The sequence below is a fragment of the Oryzias latipes genome, chromosome 18 (assembly GCF_002234675.1).
Source record: "Oryzias latipes chromosome 18, ASM223467v1".
Lineage (NCBI taxonomy): Eukaryota > Metazoa > Chordata > Actinopteri > Beloniformes > Adrianichthyidae > Oryzias > Oryzias latipes.
In genome coordinates this window covers 10,414,933-10,434,570 of record NC_019876.2, presented here as the reverse complement: position 1 = coordinate 10,434,570, position 19,638 = coordinate 10,414,933, and the positions used below count along the sequence as shown (strand labels likewise).

Genomic DNA, 19,638 nt, shown 5'->3' with positions numbered 1-19,638 from the left:
GCTCTCTGTGTGAATTTCATTGCTTTCTTTATTTGGAGATGCATCTGAAGTTAGAAGTTATGATCAAGAGCCAGCACTGTTCATTACCCTGCCGCGATATAAAAACCACTGTTTAAAGATGAAAGGGTTTTGGTTCAGGAATGTAAAAATTGACTTTTCTTGTCCTTCTGATCGTCTGCAAAATCCAAATCCGTTGACACTTTTTTTTTAAATTATATTTTAGCAGGTTATCAGACATTTTCCCTCATTTTTTTTGGGGGGGGGGGTTTACTGAAACTTTTTCAGTTACAGCTTTGTGAACTGTAACTGCAGGTCTGGTGTCACGATGGCAGCGTCTTCGTGTCGGGCTGTAAGAGAAGAATGTGACACAGAGCCGCTCTTGAAAGCACAATGGCAGCAGGTGAAGCTCCGTTAATGACAGATCAACTAGAGCAGGTGCAACTGAGCCTCGCGCCTAACGGGAACTGCTTGGCGGGTGTCCATCACACATCGCAGCTCCAAGTTGGTGTGTTGTCTGCAGGAGGAGAAATTAGGCCTCAGTCACAACTGTCCTCATGGGTGGATACAGGATGTCTGCAGAAAAAATGGGCTCCCTGGAAATGTCAAATCGTAGATCGCTTGGTGAGGCAAAATATTCTGCATTTTTTTCTATGGTAACGCTTCAAGCGACATGTCATAGAAAAAACACGTAAGGGTAGGTAAGGGTGAAGAAGGTGCGATGCAAGCACATCGTACAGATTTTTTTTCCCAACCCTTCAAAAGACCGAAAAGTGTATGCCCCTTGCTCTCAGCTTGACTTTTAAGGTGTTTTCAGGCTGGACACATTTGGTTCGCTTAAAGTGAAACAGAGTTTGTTTCCCCTGATATTCCGGAACACATTTTCAGTCTGAATGCACCCATGTGGACCCTGGTCCGGGAACCATGAACCGCTCTCGGTACCCGTCTTTTGAATGGCCTTGGTTGGTTTCCAATCAGACTGAGTTTCGGTTAACTCTAAGTGTGAACAGGTCCGGTTCTCTGAGCGGAATAACTGGACCAAAATGGCCACCGTAGCCTGGAATTACAAAGTAAACAGAATAACGGAGAAACAATAAGATACAGCAACTCATTGAAAATTGGTCGGATGAATGCAGGCTCATTAAAACAGCTGTTAACGTGATGCACATTGCTTCTCACACTGGTTTTCTGACAATCTATGTCATAAACGCTTATCAGTGTACCTTTCGCCGTCTTCTCAGTAACGGCCTTGCAGCATGCCTCTGCTGTACCAAATTTAATAAAGGGTACCGACAAGGATTATTCTTTCTCTTGTTGCTTTGCCCCACCCTCGTAATTCCTGGCCAATGACTAAAGAGATTGTTGGTCACATGGTTTTGTTAACAAGCTTTGGTTCAAAACAGAAATATCTGCTTGAAAGGCAGTCTGAATACAGACCAAATGCAAGGTTCGGGACTCTATCCTGACCAAATTAAGTGGACTCGGTCTGGACCAAAAGCCTTTTCCAGTCTGAGTACACCGTTAGAAATGAGGAAAGTTGACAAAGTGTAGTTTGTGTGGACATCCTACAGTCACTTGAGTTTTACGTGCACACCCTGTGCATGTTGGAATTTGCAAATGGTCATTCAGGTGCCTGTACAAACACCATACTAACGAATAAGAACACCGTGCGTCATAAGTAGGAGCAACATTATCCTTAAGCCACGTTCACATCGCGAGTTTTTGCTACCACCGATTTCGGCCATTACGTAAAAGATGCGCAACCATTGAGCACGTGTTGCCAGTTAAACCAGGTCGAACTTTGACCAATCAGGGACTCGGATTTGGTCGTGACATATGGACTTTTCATTTGTGGTAAATGCCAGCCTTTTGGAAACTGATTATTGATCAGAGGACAGAAGCTCCTCCCTGCTTGTCCAGTGGGAACACCATGAGTTCAAGAACCATCTTTGAGCGTGTTCTTGAACCTGCTTCACGCGCTCTGTGTGAACGCAGCTTTACAAATACTTCACAATACACTTACCACATGCACAACAATGGTACGTTCCTTTTTCATGATGTCCCTTAAGGTGGCCACACAGAACAAAAAGCCACTCCCTTTTAGATGAAGCTGTTCCTGTCTACGACCCTCCACAGCAACCCAAAAAACTGCAGCACCTGTACGTGTCGACCCCCCCAAACTAGTGGGTGTGACCAAAGCTTTATTCAATGGCTGAGGCGTAACGCTCCATCTTCTACTTTTATTTGATCTCCAAAAGTTTGACTAGAAGTACGAAATTCCTGCTTTCAACCAGAAATTCCTGCTCCAACCAAGAGCTGCTGGTTATCCCAAAACACAGTAAAAGGAGCTGACTCACTGCTGAAAATGATTCCCCTCTCCTGCTTCACCGTTCAAAAGAAAGTTACCTTCTCTCCCGGACAACATTTCCCCCATGATTGATGGCAGGTGGATGGGCCACTCGCCGTGATGCCTGCTGCCCACTGACTCGCACCATCTGGGGAAGCTATCGCAGCCCGTTGTCACTGCAGTAACACATTATGATTAGAGCGTCACAGGACGATAGCGGGACCACTTAACCCTTGGAGGTGTTGTAGACAGCAGATTAAAATTGTTCCTGCTGTGCCAGAGTCAAAGAATAATGTCCAGTGTGTGCACATGTCCGACACTTTATTTCCTGTTGCATTATTTTGACTTTATTCCCTTCATTTTGAATGTTCCTCTGCAGTAAAGCTGCATTCAACAAGCCTTCACCCATTTTCTGCAGCCTGTTGGCTCATTCTGTCTCTGCACCAAATTTTTTTCACTGCAACTTTGAGGCCTAGGATTTCTATAAAATAAATTTAACATTTGACACTCAGAATTATTTCTTATAGCTGATCTAAAGAAATGAAAGAATAATTTGAGACGTTTTGTCACTTAAAGCAGGGTTATTAATGCTTTCTTCATTCTGTTCAGTTTGTCCTTTTAAAGATTTTTTATATCCCTCTGAAAGACTGGGTCATCACAACCTGACGTTTTTAGTTTTTTGCGTGGGGGGGTGGGGGTGGGGTGGGGAGTATATTCAAGCAGAATTCTGATATAGAAGATTTATGGTTTGTTTTGAAAAGTACCCCAGGACCTTGTAGTGTGCAGGCCACGCGTTGCGTCACGGAAAAGAACCACGGACGTCTGCTCTCTGTTATTTACATTGTTCTTTTACTCCAGAGCCCCTAATCTAACATCCATGCTGCATGCGATGCGCACCTTTCAACCCACGAGAGTGGTTTTTGTCTAAATAGTGTAACAGAAGAGAAATGCCATGGGAACATGTGTGCTTTTTAAGCAAGGTAACATTATAGATTGTTTGGAAAGATTCCTTCAAGCCACCATATGGATTTAAGACAGTTTTTCCACAAATGTGTGCGCCCTCCTCTGTCCACATCAGCTGTTTATTTTTAATCGGGGACATAAATCAAAGTTCATGTGTTTTCTGTCAACTCTAAAAGCAGTTAGCAGTCATCCCGAGGAGCATGCACCAACATTAGTCCCTCCATTTGTTTGTGTTTGTGTGTTTGTTTGTGTCCCTCCAGTCGCAGTGCAATAGTGCTGTGGAATGAGTCTGAAGTTCTCCTGCTTCGAGTGTTTGAAACACTTAAACAGTGAATAGACTGGTTGTAGCTTTTATAACTCCTTTATGTTTGTCCTGTTTGCATCATTAACATAAAAGGTGCACATGGAAGGTACTGACTGCTTTGGAATCTGATGCCCTAAAAGGGTGCAGCTCTGGTGCCACCTAGTGGATAGACAAAGTATTGTAGCTTTGAATCGAACTTGGTCAAGATCACCTTTAATGTCAGACCAAAGAACGACCTCATATCTCATATTTCCAAAGCACCACAGCCAAATTACATGGCCGTGGTGCAACTGTTCTGTTAAAAACACCCTTCAGTTTATTTTAGCTATTAACAAGAACTGAAGCATTAATTTAGCTATATAGCAAAACGTTAAAAGACCCAGTCTGATAAAAAATGTGTTTTTGGTGTTTTTAATATGTTCTTGTGACATCTTTCTCATGATTGACATATTTAAAGAAAATAAAGTATAAAAGTTCATTTCTTTTTTTTTTTTAAATGCTCATTTAAAAAGTTCATAGTTGTGATTTACAAAATCGTCAAGAAAGGTTATCCCCCCTGAAACAAGTCAGAAACAAACTGGTAACATATGCAGAAAACATCCCATCTCTCTCTCACAAAAGTCTTTATGCTGGTGTGAAACTTCAAATATTGTTTAGTTTATTTATTAAATATTACTTTTTTTTAAATACCGTTTGAGAAATCGTTTATTTTTACTGAACCTTCATGCAATGGGAATGTCGTGGATGTCCTTGAGCTTTATTTTTCTTTAACTTAGAGATCCACCGTGAGGAAAATTGGTTTTTGGGTGCTTTTAACATGTTATTTTGGCCTTTTTCTGATGATGGAGGGCATATATAAAGAAAATTAAGCTTAAGACTGCGTTTCTTATTATTTCTCAATTCAAATCATTGCATTTGTGATGTGGAAAATTCGGGTCACAAGCTCCCAGCTCTGGATAGCTCAAAAATTGTTTGCCCTTTTTGTTGCACCATTTATGTTTGGTTGGGGTTCTGAGGGCCTGTCAGTTGGTGGGAGAGCATGTAAACAGATGGGAAGGGGGCACGGAGTTGCTATACACCAGCAGTCCCACCCAAAACTCAGAGGTAAATTTCTAATGAACTATTGCTGCTCTGTAGAAACTTTGCTCTAGAAAGTGACACAGGTGTTTTGATTTTGCCTAAAAACAGAATAATTACAATTAAAAGACCACAAGATGATCGAAGTGGGACCTTAAAGGCAAATTATGCTAATTTTGTTCAGAATTAATAAAAAATGGTAACAGAATGACCATAAAAAAGTCAGCCTACATGCTGGCAGCATGAATGGGACAAGGTTTGAAATTAACATAATGAAACCATGGCACCAAACTGTTTTACTGTACTGCACCAGCGTGGTAGTTTGCATATTTAGAAAGCACTAAGGCACAAAATGCTTCTTTGACATTTTTTTTAAATAATGACCGCAAATAAAATGTTAAATGTTAAATAAACATATAACTTAGAAATCAAAAATGACTGTCACTGTTAGGCTTATGTAATTATCATTTGCTTACACGCTATTATCACCATGATATGTTCGTCTCAGTTCTATTTTTTAGTAAGAAAACAATGACCTGAAAAGTTCTGATTATACATGAATATGGTCAATTTTTTAGGTTGATGAAATAGATATTTACCCTCTTTGTCACAAGTACAATGACATTCAAAAAGTGCTTTCTGGTTCATACAATGTTCGTTTTCGTGGGTTGGGAGGGGGCTGGTGCTCAGAGCGCAGGATTTTAAAGGAATACTTAGACGTAAGTGAATTTATATACAACATATATATATAAATTAAAACGCCCCTCTCACCCTTCCGGGGGTGGTTTCTCCTCTAAGCTCGGGTCCTCTACCAGAGGCCTGGGAGCTTGAGGGTCCTGCGGAGTATCTTAGCTGTTCCTAGCACTGCGCTTTTCTGGACTGAGAGGTCTGAGGTCTTTCCAGTACTGTAGATCCTGGTGGTGTGGATCAGGGAGTCAGTTTCATTCACGATCTTAGCATATAGCTTGACGTCAACCATGTAGAGGAGGTGATTGATTTCTGAGTCGGCATTCATAGCCAGTCTTCTTGATAATTTGGCTGAGGGGGTTCAGACATATGCAGAAAAGCAGTGGGGACAGAGCATCACCTTGGTATATACCACATTTGATGGACACTTGTGCAAGTGGCTTGGCAATGTCTTCGAGGGTGGTTTTCCACAGCTTCATTGAGTTTCCTATGAAGACTCTTCGAGCCCATTTGATGTTGTACAGCTCCAAGCATTCAATGATTCACGTGTGTGGCATTGAGGCATTGGCTTTCTTGTAATCAATCCAGGCTGTGCACAGGTTGGTGTGTTGTGACCTGCAGTCTTGAGTGACTGTTCTGTCAACTAAGAGTTGGTGTTTGGCTCCTCTGGAGTCTCTACCAATGCCCTTCTGTGTGTTGCTCATGAATTGATCCATGTGCCTATTTATCTTGGTTGCAATGATGCCTTCCATGTTAGAGAGAGACAGGTTATTGGCCGGTAGTTGGATGCACCCTTTGAGGGATCCTTCTGGATCAGGATCGTTCGCCCTTCTGTTAGCCATTCGAGGTGAGTCCCATCTCTTGGCAGCTGGTTCATTTGCGCTGCCAGGCGTTTGTGGAGTGCGGTGAGTTTCTTTAGCCAGTAGGCATCTTTCATGTCAGGGCCCGGTGCTGTCCATTTCTTCATACCTGAGACTCTTTCTAGGATGTCTGCCACTGTGATGGTTACTGGATTCTGTTTAGGGAGGTTGTGATGTTGTTTTCTGAGAGAGATCAGCCACTGGGCCTTGCTGTTATCTGCTGTCTTTTTCTCCCATATACTTTTCCAGTACTGATCAGTCTCTACCCTTGGTGGGTCTGCTCGGCTGTTTCGAGCCTGCCAATGAGCGTACACTTTTGCAGGTTGAGTTGCGAACAGCCTGTTTATCCATTTCTTGTGTACCTCTTTCGGAGGCTGCTCAAGGCTATGATCCTTTGTTTGGCAGTTTCCAGTGCTTCAGGTATGGGCATCTGGCTGTATCTCTTAGGTACTTGCTTTCTAATTGTACCTCTTTGAGCCTCTGTCAGCTAACTCACATCCCTCCGAGTTGCCTTGATTTTGGCCTCTAACCGTTGCTTTTATGGTGGGTATTGTTTTCTCCCATGGTTGCTCTTATAGCCAAGCATCTCAAGGATCACTGCTGCTGAAGTGTAAGCCAGTTCATTGGTTTCTGTGATTAAAATAATAATAATAATAATGGATTAAATTTATGTACGCTTTTCCAGACACTTAAAGGGCTTAGTGTGTCCATTATTCAGTCACTCTTCATTCATACTTGGTGATGGTAAGTTACTGTTGTAGCCACAGCTGCTCTGGGGCAGACTGACAGAGGTGTGGCTGCCAGTTCGTGCCTACGGCCCCTCTGACCATCACCGGGATCATTCATACACATGCACACGCCAGTGGAGCCACGCTGGATGCAAGGAGAGTGAAGTGTCTTGCCCAAGGACACGACGACAGTTGGCTGGGGGGAGTGGGGATCAACCCGCCGACCCCTTGATCATTGGACAACCTGCTCAACCGCCTGAGCCACTGCCGCTCAGTGTTGTGGTAGGAATTGCCCTCAATGCTTCATTCACAGTGTCCAGAAACTGGAAAGAAGACTTTCAGGTGGTACACCACCTAACCCTTGCAGCTGGTGTTTGCCTATTGTTCATTCTAGACATGATATTGTCTTTCAGGTCAGTTGCTGCCTCACTCAGCGTATCTGTGGTTGCTGGGGCTGTATACCTAAGCTCAGGGTGGGAGTGTGGTATAGTTTCCAGAATCTGCTGTTCTGGCTCTCCCGTGGTATTGCAATTGTATTGTATCTCTTCAATCTCAAGTTGTGATAGGAGTTGCCATTTGAGAATGTTCGAGCATTGGGCTACCAGTTGTTTGGCAGTTAGCCTTGATTGTGGGTTTCGAAGCATCCATTCATTCTACATTCTCTGCATGTAACCCCTCTGGGTGAGATTACTTTAGTAGCATTCTAACAGAACTTTGTTCTCACATCTAGTCCATTTCCGTCTTGTTCCAGTAGCCCACTTTCCGTCAGGTTACCCTGGTCCCCCAGCACCTGATGCAGACCTTGTTTGGTCAGGCGATGTCTAAGCCGTCGTGACATGTGGTTCATTGTCTCTCATGTTGTGAAGTAGGCAGGTTAAGGGTCTTGCCCAAGGACCCTCACTGGGTGATGTTAATTGCTCACCATTGTTGTGTTTGTGTATATATATATATATATATATATATATATATGAAAACACTACATGAACAGATAGTGGGAGTTTAGATAAAATATGAATTACCAGAATTTTAGTACCACACTAAATAAACTGTACATTGACATTAGGGTTTTTTTTTTTTTACTAAACAAAGTTTTTAATTATTGATGCTCGAAGATGAATTATACATTGCAAAAGACAAAAACTTACAAATATGGCAATGAAATAGTAAAAATTATGCAAATCAATCAATCCATCTAGATACAGATTTAAATACTGACATATAAATATCATTTTTTGTTATGACATGCAGTTACATCAAATCGAACAGTTAAAAAAAGGTAAATTCCTTAGCTAAATGCACTTAGAAAGTAAACAAGGACAATACATAATTCTGTCATGTTTAGAAACACCAAAAGATATGCAAAAAATGGCTGACAAATGACGGGTTTATTTTTTCTTACCTGTATTTATGTGCTTTGGCTTTTTATCCCCAAATGGCAATAGTTTATCAGGTCAGCTTTCAGCAGTCATTTTAGTTTTAAGATTTTACAAAGTGTCCACATCTCTTTGGTATTCTCACAAAATTAGGCAAAAGGAAAATTTTGTTTTTTGACAAGTAATCATGAAAAACACATGATGCTTCAGGAATTTCAGTTTCTCTGGATTGATTTGAGCTCTTTTCACACATGAAATGTTTATGAAGAAGTTATTTTATATCTGAAGCTCTCGGCTGAGCTGCAAGCCAGTCATGAAGAATTATAATTATGAGTGAGCTGTGCTGAAATAGTCTGACAGTATTAGTCAGAGAAGTCTTTAGAAAACATCTACTGCATGTGATTTCAACAGGTTTTGTTGTCTTTGCAGCAGGACACTGCTTTGCTTCTACATTCGTTCTTGTGCCTGTTTTCTTAAAACGTAGGAATGGCATCGCTGCACCTGGCCGATAGAACTTAAAAGATGCTGAACTTTGCCTTTAATGTTGCATAAACCCCCTGTTTGATTTGAAGCCTGTGCTCGGCTCAACTCCTCACACCGATGCCTCTCATCGTGCTTCAGCTGCTGTTGACAAGCTTCCTGCAGCTCTGGTTTGAGTGCATTTCCATTTTCCATGGCCACAGTTCAAAAGACAGTGGGGGCGACTGCTGTGCCCACCTCAGGCTCGGCAGTTAGCGTGTGAGTCACAGAAAACTACAGCCTTATGGGATCTATTTTAATGAAATTCAGTGCTTGGCATCAGATTGATGGAGGACTGTGAGAAAAAAACCAGCAGGAAAAGGTTATGCTAAATGGAGGGAGCACCACAAAGACCACCACTTAGACAGAAGACAGCCGTCTAAGCGTGTGTGGGATCTGTGGGCGGCAGAGGAGCTACTCCTTTCTCTGTCATAAAACTAGATATTTGCCTTTCCCACTATGCATTTGCGTGTAAATCTATCGGCCTTACCAAGTCAATAATTCCTCTATAAAAATTCATCGGCTATTAGCTTGATCTTATTTCTTAAGAACTTTTGTTGCCCCTAGTTTCTTTCCTCAGCTCTATATTTGTTCATATTGAAACTGTGTCCCATAATGTAAACAAAGATTTACCTGACAGTTGGTTAAGCTTTGATTAAGCTCCACAGTGTCTTCCGTAATTTCCGGGCTATAGAGCACACCTGATTATAAGCCGCACCCATTATATTTTTAAAGGATAAACCATTTTGTACATACATAAGCCGCACCTGTCTAAAAGCCGCATGTGCCCACATTGAAACATGTGTTGTAGAATGAGGATGCGCATGCAGCGGAAAGAGGAGAGAGCTCGTGCAGTGTAAGAGTGGAAGTGTTTTGGGGGTGCGCGTTCATGTTTGATATACAGAGTGAAGGAGAACTGTAATAAAAGAAGGTTTCCCCCAGAAGAAGATGAATGATTCTTTATTAACCCACTCTGGAGACTCTGAGGGTCCCAAGGAAGATCCGCCTTCAGCGGAAAGGATCTCCCTTGCATTTTCCGACCACTGTCAGAAAGAAAAAAAGTAATCGCAGGAAAGGTTCAACACGTGATCTATTTACTCAGAAAGACTGTACACAGAAAGAGTTTTCAAAGTTTTAATAATATACCTGAGCTTTTCTTTCCAAACAGTGCCTGTGACGTATGGAAGTTTTTCTGGAGCATAATTAATAATAACAGTCAATACCAGAAATGCTTTTTATTTTCAAAATGAAGCTGCATTTGTTGACTCAAAATTAAAAAGAAAATGCAATATGCCAAACCGCTTTTTCTTTTTCTTCTTCAACACTGCTTATTCTGTCACTTAATGAAAATGATAAAGAAAATGGTATTTGACATTTCATATTAAAAAAGTTCTCAGGTAAATGGGTAGCAAAATTCAATTAGAAATATCTAATTTGATCATTAACATGGATTAACAGAAATGCTTTTTTCATTTTCACAATGTAATGGATCAAATGACTCAAAATTAAAATTAAATGTTGTTCCTTTACAATTCTTTTTCATTAAAATTCTTTAACATCACTCATTCTGTGACATAATTAAAGCAGAAATGCAAAAAGGGGATTGCATTTTCGTTTTCAAATTCGCCCCGCAAAAAGTGTAGCAAAATTCAATACCAGTGAGCATTTCCAGGAGGGAGGCGGGGCGATGACGTCAGTGCTCACTGATCGGCTGCGCTCTTTGCCCTCCTGGCAGTGTTGCCAGATTGGGTTTTGGTTCTAAATTTGCAGGTAAAAATGGCTTTAGGGGAGTAGGCAAAATTTAGGTGATTTAAGGGTCAGTTTGGCAGTTCTTGTTTTTTCATGAAAATATTTCACCGGACTGTGTGGCTGTTGGAGTTCGGCGAAACTGGTGTCTGTGTCACTCACTATCTCACTTACAACGTGGCAGTAACACGACAGCAATATGGTAGTAACAGCACTAACAGGGCTGGTTAAAAAAAACATACTGGTCAAAGTCACTGAGAGCCGCAGTAACGTATAGGCGCAGAGGCGGCATGCGCCTATGCACAGAGGCAAGTGCTGCACAGCGCCGGAAGTTTTGTTCCACAACAGTGACACACCGTAACACAGCACTAACAGGGTTGGTTTAAAAACATAGAAGTCACTGAGAGCTTTCCCCATCTTCCTCCTGTACACAAAACTATGTGTTAGCAGCTTAGCTTGTTCCACCCCTTTTTGTTGTGTTTATTTTGTGGGACTGCGGTTGTCATGGAAGCAACGCAGCGACTAAAGGAGGCGTTGCCTTGTACGCTCGGTGATGAGACAGCCTCGAGTGAGGAGATGCGCGGGAGAGGAAAAAAGGGCTGTTCTGCTGCATGTGTGCTGTCGGAGTTTCAAACGTTGGGCTGTATCAACAGTTTGGTCCGAGCAAAGAAATAAACGGATACTAGCCCTGTTCAAGAGCAACGGTGTCCCGTCTGATTAGTTACCATTTGCGTCCCGACCGAGACCGGACCGGAAATAACAGCGGTTTTCGACTACGGCAGGGGTGTCAAACTCATTTTCACCGATGGCCACATCAGCAGCATCACTCTTACCCTTTCTGCTTGAACGCCCCTAACGGCCGTTAGAAAAAAAAAAAGAAAACAATTAATAATTTAGCTGCATCATTAAATAAGCCCCAGGGTTGAAAGCCCGTGACAAAAGTAGCGGCTTATAATTTGGAAATTACGGTAGTTTAATTAAAATCACAACTTTCTTTAAACAGGACTGTTAGTTTAGTGGTTTGTATGTTTTTGTTTTTTTGACCCCCTCACTGGCTGAGCAGCTTCTACACGCTCCTCAATTTCCCCTCTTAGGTTTGATAAACACAAAGACAGGTTTTCTGTTGGTCTCTTCAGTCTTTTTTTGATGCACACATTTCTCCAGTTCTCTGTGTCTCTGTTAGTTTACCAAAGTAAAAGCCAATAATTTTATTTAAAGGGTCTTTATCATGCAGAAATCACATTTTTGTGTTTTTTAAGTGAATTATAATGTTAATTCCTTATCCAAAATAACCCCCAAACGGTATTTTGATCTGTTCACGCATTTTGGAGTATTTTTCTAAAACCCTGCTCTCTGACCACCAGACCCACCTAACCCACTAAAACGAGCGGATTCTCACATTGTGACCTCACAAAGTGAGAACAGCCCCTTCCAGGAAGAGGGGGCTACCAGCTCCGCCCCACAGCTAACACACACCCACTTTCTCCATGGCGCTAGAGATGATTGGCACTTTCCTCTTATATGCACAAAATGCACACCCATCTTTGCAAAAGCTCGGCTGTTGTTTGTTTTTGTGGGTGAAATGCAAACACACTGCCAAGGCCGACTCTGGGATGATGTCATGAAATGGGCGGCACCCACAAGAAGCAAAAGACGGTGCCTCAGAGATCAAGTCGTCTTACTTTCGGGTAGGAAAATGAAGTCTTATTTAAAGTAACTAATATTTATTCAAAAAAATCATTCTTCAGTGTGCCAAAGATAAATATTGTCTGATCTAAAAGGCTTTAGAAAAGCATAAGATAGGCCCTTTAAAGCTGAGGGTTTGTCCTCCTCTTCAGTTTTCTGTGTTTTTTTTCTTTTACAAAAAATCAACAATATCTTAGTCTATGAAGATTCTCATTCATTCACAGTGAAAGAAGCCATCTTTGTCAAGAAGGATAAACCTTCTCTTAATAAGAATGGTGGTCTCAGGTTTATTCTTCCATCCATCTACGGCAGTGTTTTGGAACCTAAACAAACCAAACCAGTTCCACCTGAGTCGTTAACCGCTGAAAGAGAGGACCATTTTGGAGAGGGAGTCACTGACTCCCCAACCCCCAGCTGAGGACAAAGGACTATTAACGACCCGAAACCACAAAGGCTAAGTGGACAACACCTTCAGTTTCAGGTCTAACTCCTCCCCCAATGAGCACATATATACCAGCTCTTAGACCAGCTATTTCAGAATTGACAAAGCCTCTTGGATAAGAGGTGAAACGTCTTCCAACTTTAAAACCAAGTCCAGATGACATCCCCTAAACCTACTACAACAATATCTTAGATTAATTTCTATGGATATTGTGATGTAATTTAAAAGTAACACAGCAATGCATTACCATTTTGGGAGAAAGTAATATTGTAAGGTAAAGGATGTTGAGCAACAATACCAGGCAACATGTCATGTATTACAGTTTAGGAGTAACTTGTTGTGCACTATTTTTGGGAGAGGGGCTATATCTTTTTTTTTTCCAATTACCAGTGGTTAATTGGTGATTTTAATTTTCAGCTTGGGAAGTCATTAGGCTTCTTTATGCAGACACTTAGTTCCACACTGCCTCTTAACTGTGATAAACTCATTTTAAATCTAAAACATTTACTCAACAATCTACATTCATTCATCTGCTCTATGAGTAAATGTAGGCTTCAAAAAGCTGTGGGGATGAGGGAGGGGCCAGCAGCACCCTCCCCTTGTAAGAAAGAAGTGTGAAGTTAGTGTCACAAATAACACCAGAAAACTTGGCTAGACGTAGATCTGAATGCTAACTTCTATGCTAAGTTATATAGAGATGCTTCAGAACTTGCGTAATGGAAATTTAAGTTTGCCGAACCGTCATTACTGGAAAAACAGAAGACAGTGTGACTGCTGGAATATATTGATGCAAATAAGTAAAGGATCTGCAATATGAGGCTCCAGAGCCAAATGCAGCTTCTTTATGCCTTCATGATGGGTCTTTGTTTTTAAGAAAAACTACTAACAATTTCAATCATTGGTGGTTTAGTAGTTTTTTTTTTTTTTTTTGTTATTTAAGTTTTGTCATTTATGTTAAGATTTCTAACATATCAGATTACTGAGCAATTTAATGGCAAAAAGTGAAATCTACTGTCAGACGGGTTTATCATTAGCATAAATTTAAAGCACATATACAGATCTGCTGCACAACAGTGTCTAGCAGCTGTTCAAAAGCAATCGCTCTTACATGTCACCTATAGATTCTTTATAGAATTTTTTACTCTACACTGTTTATATTCAATAGTAACAGGAGAACTAGGATACAGGCAAACTATTATGATAGAAAAGGCCATGTTAGACCTGTCTTTCTTGTATTCGTATTTGACCACAGCGTGTATTTTATTTTGAAAAGAACTTGTATTTGCAAGTGTCAAAAATAATAAAATAAAAACATAATTCTATTATATTTCATTTATTGTGAATGTTTAAAAGCTACATTTCATAAATAAATTGCTAAATTGTCACAAAAACATTGAATTTTTCTAAACATTGAAGTGGGACTTTGCTGCCTTTGCTGGTCTGGAAGAAATTAGACCAAATAATTTTTCATTCATTCATCTTTTAAACCAGTTTTGTCCATTTGGGGTCACGGGGCTGCCAGAGCCTGTCCCGGCGACTCATGGGGCAAAGGCAGGGGACATCCTGGACAGGTCGCCAGTCTGAAATCCCATGCACACTCACAATTTAAAGTAACAAACTAACCTATGAAACATGTATTTGGATGGTAGGAGGAGGTCAGAGAAAACCCACGAATGTACAGGGAGAACATGCAAACTCCATACAGAAAGGCCCCCATTGGTGTTCTGTTTCAGGTCCCCCAGCCGGGACTTAAACCGGGGGCCTTCTTGCTGTGAGGCAAGAGCGCTGACCACTGGAATCTGCTAACCACTGCACCTCCGTGTAGCCTGCACCAAATAGCTCTTTTAGAAATAAAAGGTTGCAGACCCCTGCCTGATATAAGTGAACATTACCTTGAAAATAGTGGGACAATGATTTGTTTATTTTGTCAAGCTCATGTGTGTTTTTGGGATAGGCTCCAGCAGCCCTTGACCCAAAACGACCTTGAGCGGGTTTATAAAAATCGTGAATCAAGTCAACATAATGCACTTCTGGCTGACACGTGACCTTCCATTGGGGGTAAATTGTCCACATGTTGGGATTCATCATTCACTGGAAGTGTTGAAAATGAACAAAATGTTTTCGTTTCAATCTCTCCATCACCAGCTTCATAAAATATTCTGGCTCATCTTCTGAAAAATCAACTTGATGTTCTTCCAGTTTAAAGTTTATGTATATTTTTTTATTATTCATTAGACAGATTTATTAACTTTTAATAAATGCTATTTGTAATTCCTGTTTTTTTATTCACTTCTTCCAACTCAGAGGAACATGAGCTTATCTTTAACAACTAGTGGATGCCTGTTTGCTGTTTTTACTGTCAAATTCAGTAACCAGCCCTAAACCTGGCGCAGGAACTCCCACGCTGCTGCCGCTCATGAACCTTTGAGAAACTCCAGAAGAAATGCCGCTTTTTCAAAAGAAAAGCATTCCAGAGCCATTTCGTGTTCAAAAGCAACATATATTGACCGCGACCATACAGTTGACCGCGATGGTAGGACTTAGTTTGCAGATGCTAAATGAAGTTTGCAGCCTCAGCGTGACCTTACACTGTAGTGCCGAGACCTCCCGCAGCTCTAAAACGTGGTGCACGTGGCCGACAGGAAGCAGGTTAATGGAGTGGGTACAAATTGGTGCCTGATTGCAGCAGTTGCTTGTTCCGCTTCTGAATTGGACTGCCGTCACACGGTTCATGAATTGAACAGCGCGTGGGCGGCTTTTGTCGCATTTTTCAGCCAGTCTAACCAAAGGGAGTGGAATGGAGAAAGATGTGAGGTTTCATTGTGATGATGACGTGCAGACCTTTACTCTAATCCCAAAGTTTTACTTCAGGTTCGGGTGAGGGGTCGTTTGAGGGGAAGCATCAACACTCAAAAGGCAATCTCTCCATCTGAAATGACATTCACAGAGAGGCTGGCATCTTTGTTTTTGAACCACAAAAGTCTTTTTTTTTTTTTTTTACTGAAAATGCTGTTTCTGGATGTGAAGGGAGGGGGGAACTCTTTATTTTGCATTCAAACGGCCTGCTTGAGCAGAAATCTTGCTGTGATAAATTATAATTGTGCTCATTTGGAGCCATCCCAGCTTTCATGTAGTGTTTTAAAGGCATATTTTCACTGCAGTGGGTGGATCAGATAATGCGCTGCTCATTAATCTGTTGATGAAATGGCTTGTCAGCATTAGCAGGAGGAAGAGAAAGTCATCAGGGATCGCCCGTGTGCAATTTAAATATTTACCCCCCAACCTGAGCTCTAAGCTTTTACAGCCTCTCGGTCTGGTTTCTCCTCACGTCCAGAGCGAGAAGAGATGCAGCTGGTGAAGCCAAACCTGCAGCTCTTTCCGTCCTCCAGCTCCCCCCCCCCTTTGAGAGGGAGATCTGCTAAAGAGCAACAGTAGCCGTGCTCCACTCTCACTCTGAGCGCTCAGGATGCTCAACTGGTAGAACGGCGCTCTGACAAAGCAAGAGATCAGCCGGAAAAGCCCTTACTTTCATTAGCAGGGAGGGGCGTTGCAGAGCGACAAAACTCAAACAGTGATGCTTCACTCCCCACCCCTCGCCAATGAGAATATAAAGGAGAAGTTTGGACCACAGATCTGATTCTTCACGTGGGGCTCTGAGCATCTGTGAGCTTTTTAATTATTTGTCAGTCCTTTCCTTCCTTCTTTCTCCATCATCACTCCAAAGGCAACTAAGTGTGGGAGTGGAAGTGTGTGAAATCTAGCAGGACTTCCAGATCACTAAGCGAGAAAGTCTGGAGGGCAGCATGGGAGCTTTAATGGTCATCTTTTCTCTTCAAACCAAGCAAAGACGCAAAACCACAGGTATGCTTAATCAGCAGGTGATGATTGACCAACATTTAAGGATATCTTGAAATTCTTGATATCATTTTTTATTAGTTTTCTTTCTCCACTTTTTTTCTTTCAGTAATCTTATAATTATTTATGATGTATATTTTGGAAAATATTTAAGACTGAACTCTACAAATTGACTTTTTTGATTTGCTTTTCTTTCCTTTTTTTTTATTGATGGGACTCATCCAATTAACAGAGCATTTGTTCAAGCCTCGTGTTAATCTGTCTCCCTGCAATAATGCGCCGATCGCCGTAACAAAAGACAAAGAAGCCCTGGAACAATGAAATATTAAGTGGGTGGCCAGCAGACAATATCTGTCAGGGGTTATATTTAGTTGTGATGGGAGAAAGACTGAATAGATGACAACTAAAGTACAGTAAGTCATATTTCATTGGGGTATTGTTCGAGAGCATGGGAGCAAAATGAATGAGGGACTCTTTGGAACTCTCTCAAGCTATAGATCTTACAGCAGGGTGCTATGTAAGCACATTTCAGAGACCTAGAAAGGAGACGTGGGATGCAGATGGAGCTCATGTGTAAAATGTAGGCTAAAGGGTTTTTCTGTTAATTATCTTTGCATAATTATCTTTGAACAATACCAGACCCACAGTCACACTGTTTAAAACGTATTAACAAAAAATTATTTTTTATTTTTGCTCTAAAAACTGAAGAACATGAATACGTTTAGTCACTTTTAATAGCTTTTTCGGTGCCTTTTATGGTGATGCGAAATGGTCCGGCATGTTCTTCTTTGGTGATGGTGATAGCTACTCTCCTCTGAAACCGGATCTTATTGAAATTTTATGTCTGTTTTTGTTGTGTTTGAAGGTACACTGAGGTCGTCAACTCAGTTTTAAGGATTTTATGTAATGGAAAAATCTGCAAAAGTCAATGAGTGCAACTGGAAACACAGCAGAAATTATTGTATGCAGGTCTACAATATTTAAGCGCTTGCCTTATCTTTTTTTTTTTTTTTTTTTCGGTTTGAAAAGTCCCAGATTTGTTTCATTAAAGCAACCTCCTAAGCTTATTTATTTATTTATTTGTTCATTTATTTATTTATTTATTTATTTATTTATTTATTTATTTATTGTTTTTGAAACCATTAAATATTTCCTAGAACCTTTTTGATTATTTAAATCTTGGTTAGGGTTTTAAAAACCCACTCCGATCATCTTTCGAAGTATTGTAAAAGCAGTGGTCGTTTAATTTTAATGACGTTTTTAGCCAAAATCAACAAACCTGAGTCTTTTTCTAGGACATCATTTCTGCAGTGGTTCATGTTACTGAGAGCTCTCTGATTACATGATCAACTGCTAGCTTACAGTCCCTCACACCCTCAACCCCAACATTACTGGTTCAACAAAAATGATGAGCAATATTAGAGCTATCCAGCCAGATGACATCTTGAATGAGGGAAAACCAAGAAAAAGGGACTCTGTGGCCCGCCCAGTGTATTTTCTAAGTCACAAATACCTTTTTTGTCAAACTGCATCTTTTCATCTGCTCCTGATTCACAACGATTTGAATAAAGAAATACTAAGAAATACAACTTTGAGCCTAATTTTCATAGTATATGTCCTCCGTCACAAGAACAAGAACAACAACAAAAAAATTGAATAGAGTGGGTCCTTAAAGTCTTTTAGTATCAAGGACTTGGGTTAAGAATTGTAGTTTATAGTTTAAAACTGTATTCTCACAGTTCAGGTTGTCATTTTTCATTGATTAAAGATGCAGACAATGCTAAATGGCATATGCTTATATAGCGCCCATGCACACACACACACACATTCACTCACTGCTACAGAACGCTGGCACCAGCATATGACAACCAGAAGCAATGTGGGGTTCAGTGTCTTGGCCAGCATCAACCCGTGGGTGGGCAAGGCAGGAACCGAATTTGCGATCCTCCAATCAGAAGCTAACCACTGTACCTCTTCACCACAGCCGCCCGTAAGAGTTTTTAACTTCTTGCTATGTTTCAGGTTGTGTGGCCAAAATCTGCTTTATAAGACTTGAAACCATAAATTCTAAAAGACACGAGAGTCAGGTTGTGATTGAGTTGGACGTTTGTCTTCTGCTTCATCGACTTACTGCAGATGAAAAAACCCTGGAAGCTTCTTAGTGGAAAAAAGTGTTTGTTTTGATTAGTCAGTTAAAATAGTTAAAATAAATTATGTATGTGTGAAGTTGATTCAAATGTGACTCTGGTTGGTTTGGGCTGTTGTTTAAATCATACTTAAATGTATTTTGTAAAGTTTGATGGGCGCCTTTGTGTTGGAAAGCAGGTTTTCATCCAATAAGCAGTTTAGATGTGTGTTCAGGTGGACACCTTAAAGCATTTTTATAGTAATGATATAGCTGGTGCACTGGATAAACTGAATATGTTAAATTATTTATAGTAATAATACAAAAAAAGCATATTTTTTTGCTTAAAGTAGTGACTTTTACTAATCCGGTCCAGTTATATTTTCTACCCAAATTGCTGATATTTTCTCCAATCATGTCAGGCTCTGACTCATATTGTCAGGCATTTTTTTTTTTTTATACAAGCACCAGTAATAAAGCGCTGCCTGTCTGGGGTACCATAGTGCTACTCCCACTGCCCACTCAGACACTTGCATTTATACAGCCGCATTTTTCTGCCTGATTTAAAAAAAAAAAAAAAAAAAAATGGTCATTGAGTAAGCGCCCATTAAAAGTGTGGCCTTTTTCAGAGAAATCCGGCTCTGTTTTGAGTGTTCCTACAGCATGAAAAAAAAAAAAAAAGAGAGACATGCTGGTGTTGTTACAGAAGGACGAAGGTTCCTCCTTTTTCCATTGGGTGAGATGAATGTTCTGTGTGGTTTGGAGCGGTGATGAGCAGATTTGTGTAGGAGTGAGATACTGTAGGTACACTCTGCTGCTTCAAGGGAAACAGCAAACAAACATCATTGAATGAAATTCTTCATCAGCCTTAAGTGCCCGCTTGTTTTTAATAGTCACGCTGTGACCTTTCCACTGAGCTGAGGCCCCAA

General features: G+C 40.8%; 1 protein-coding gene across 5 annotated transcripts in view; it reads left to right on the top strand.

Moving 5' to 3' along the window:
• kcnip4 (potassium voltage-gated channel interacting protein 4) overlaps window positions 1-19,638 on the top strand; it is a 185,475-nt gene that overhangs the window by 97,861 nt on the left and 67,976 nt on the right. Inside the window, exon 1 of one of the 5 annotated variants that reach the window (XM_020711584.2) lies at window positions 16,202-16,590. The exons of the other annotated variants lie outside the window; for them this stretch is intronic. Within the exon in view, the coding sequence (XP_020567243.1) occupies window positions 16,533-16,590 (58 nt within the window). The 5' untranslated portion in view covers window positions 16,202-16,532. Of the gene's footprint in view, window positions 1-16,201; window positions 16,591-19,638 lie in introns of those variants that run through there. 5 annotated transcript variants of the gene reach the window in all.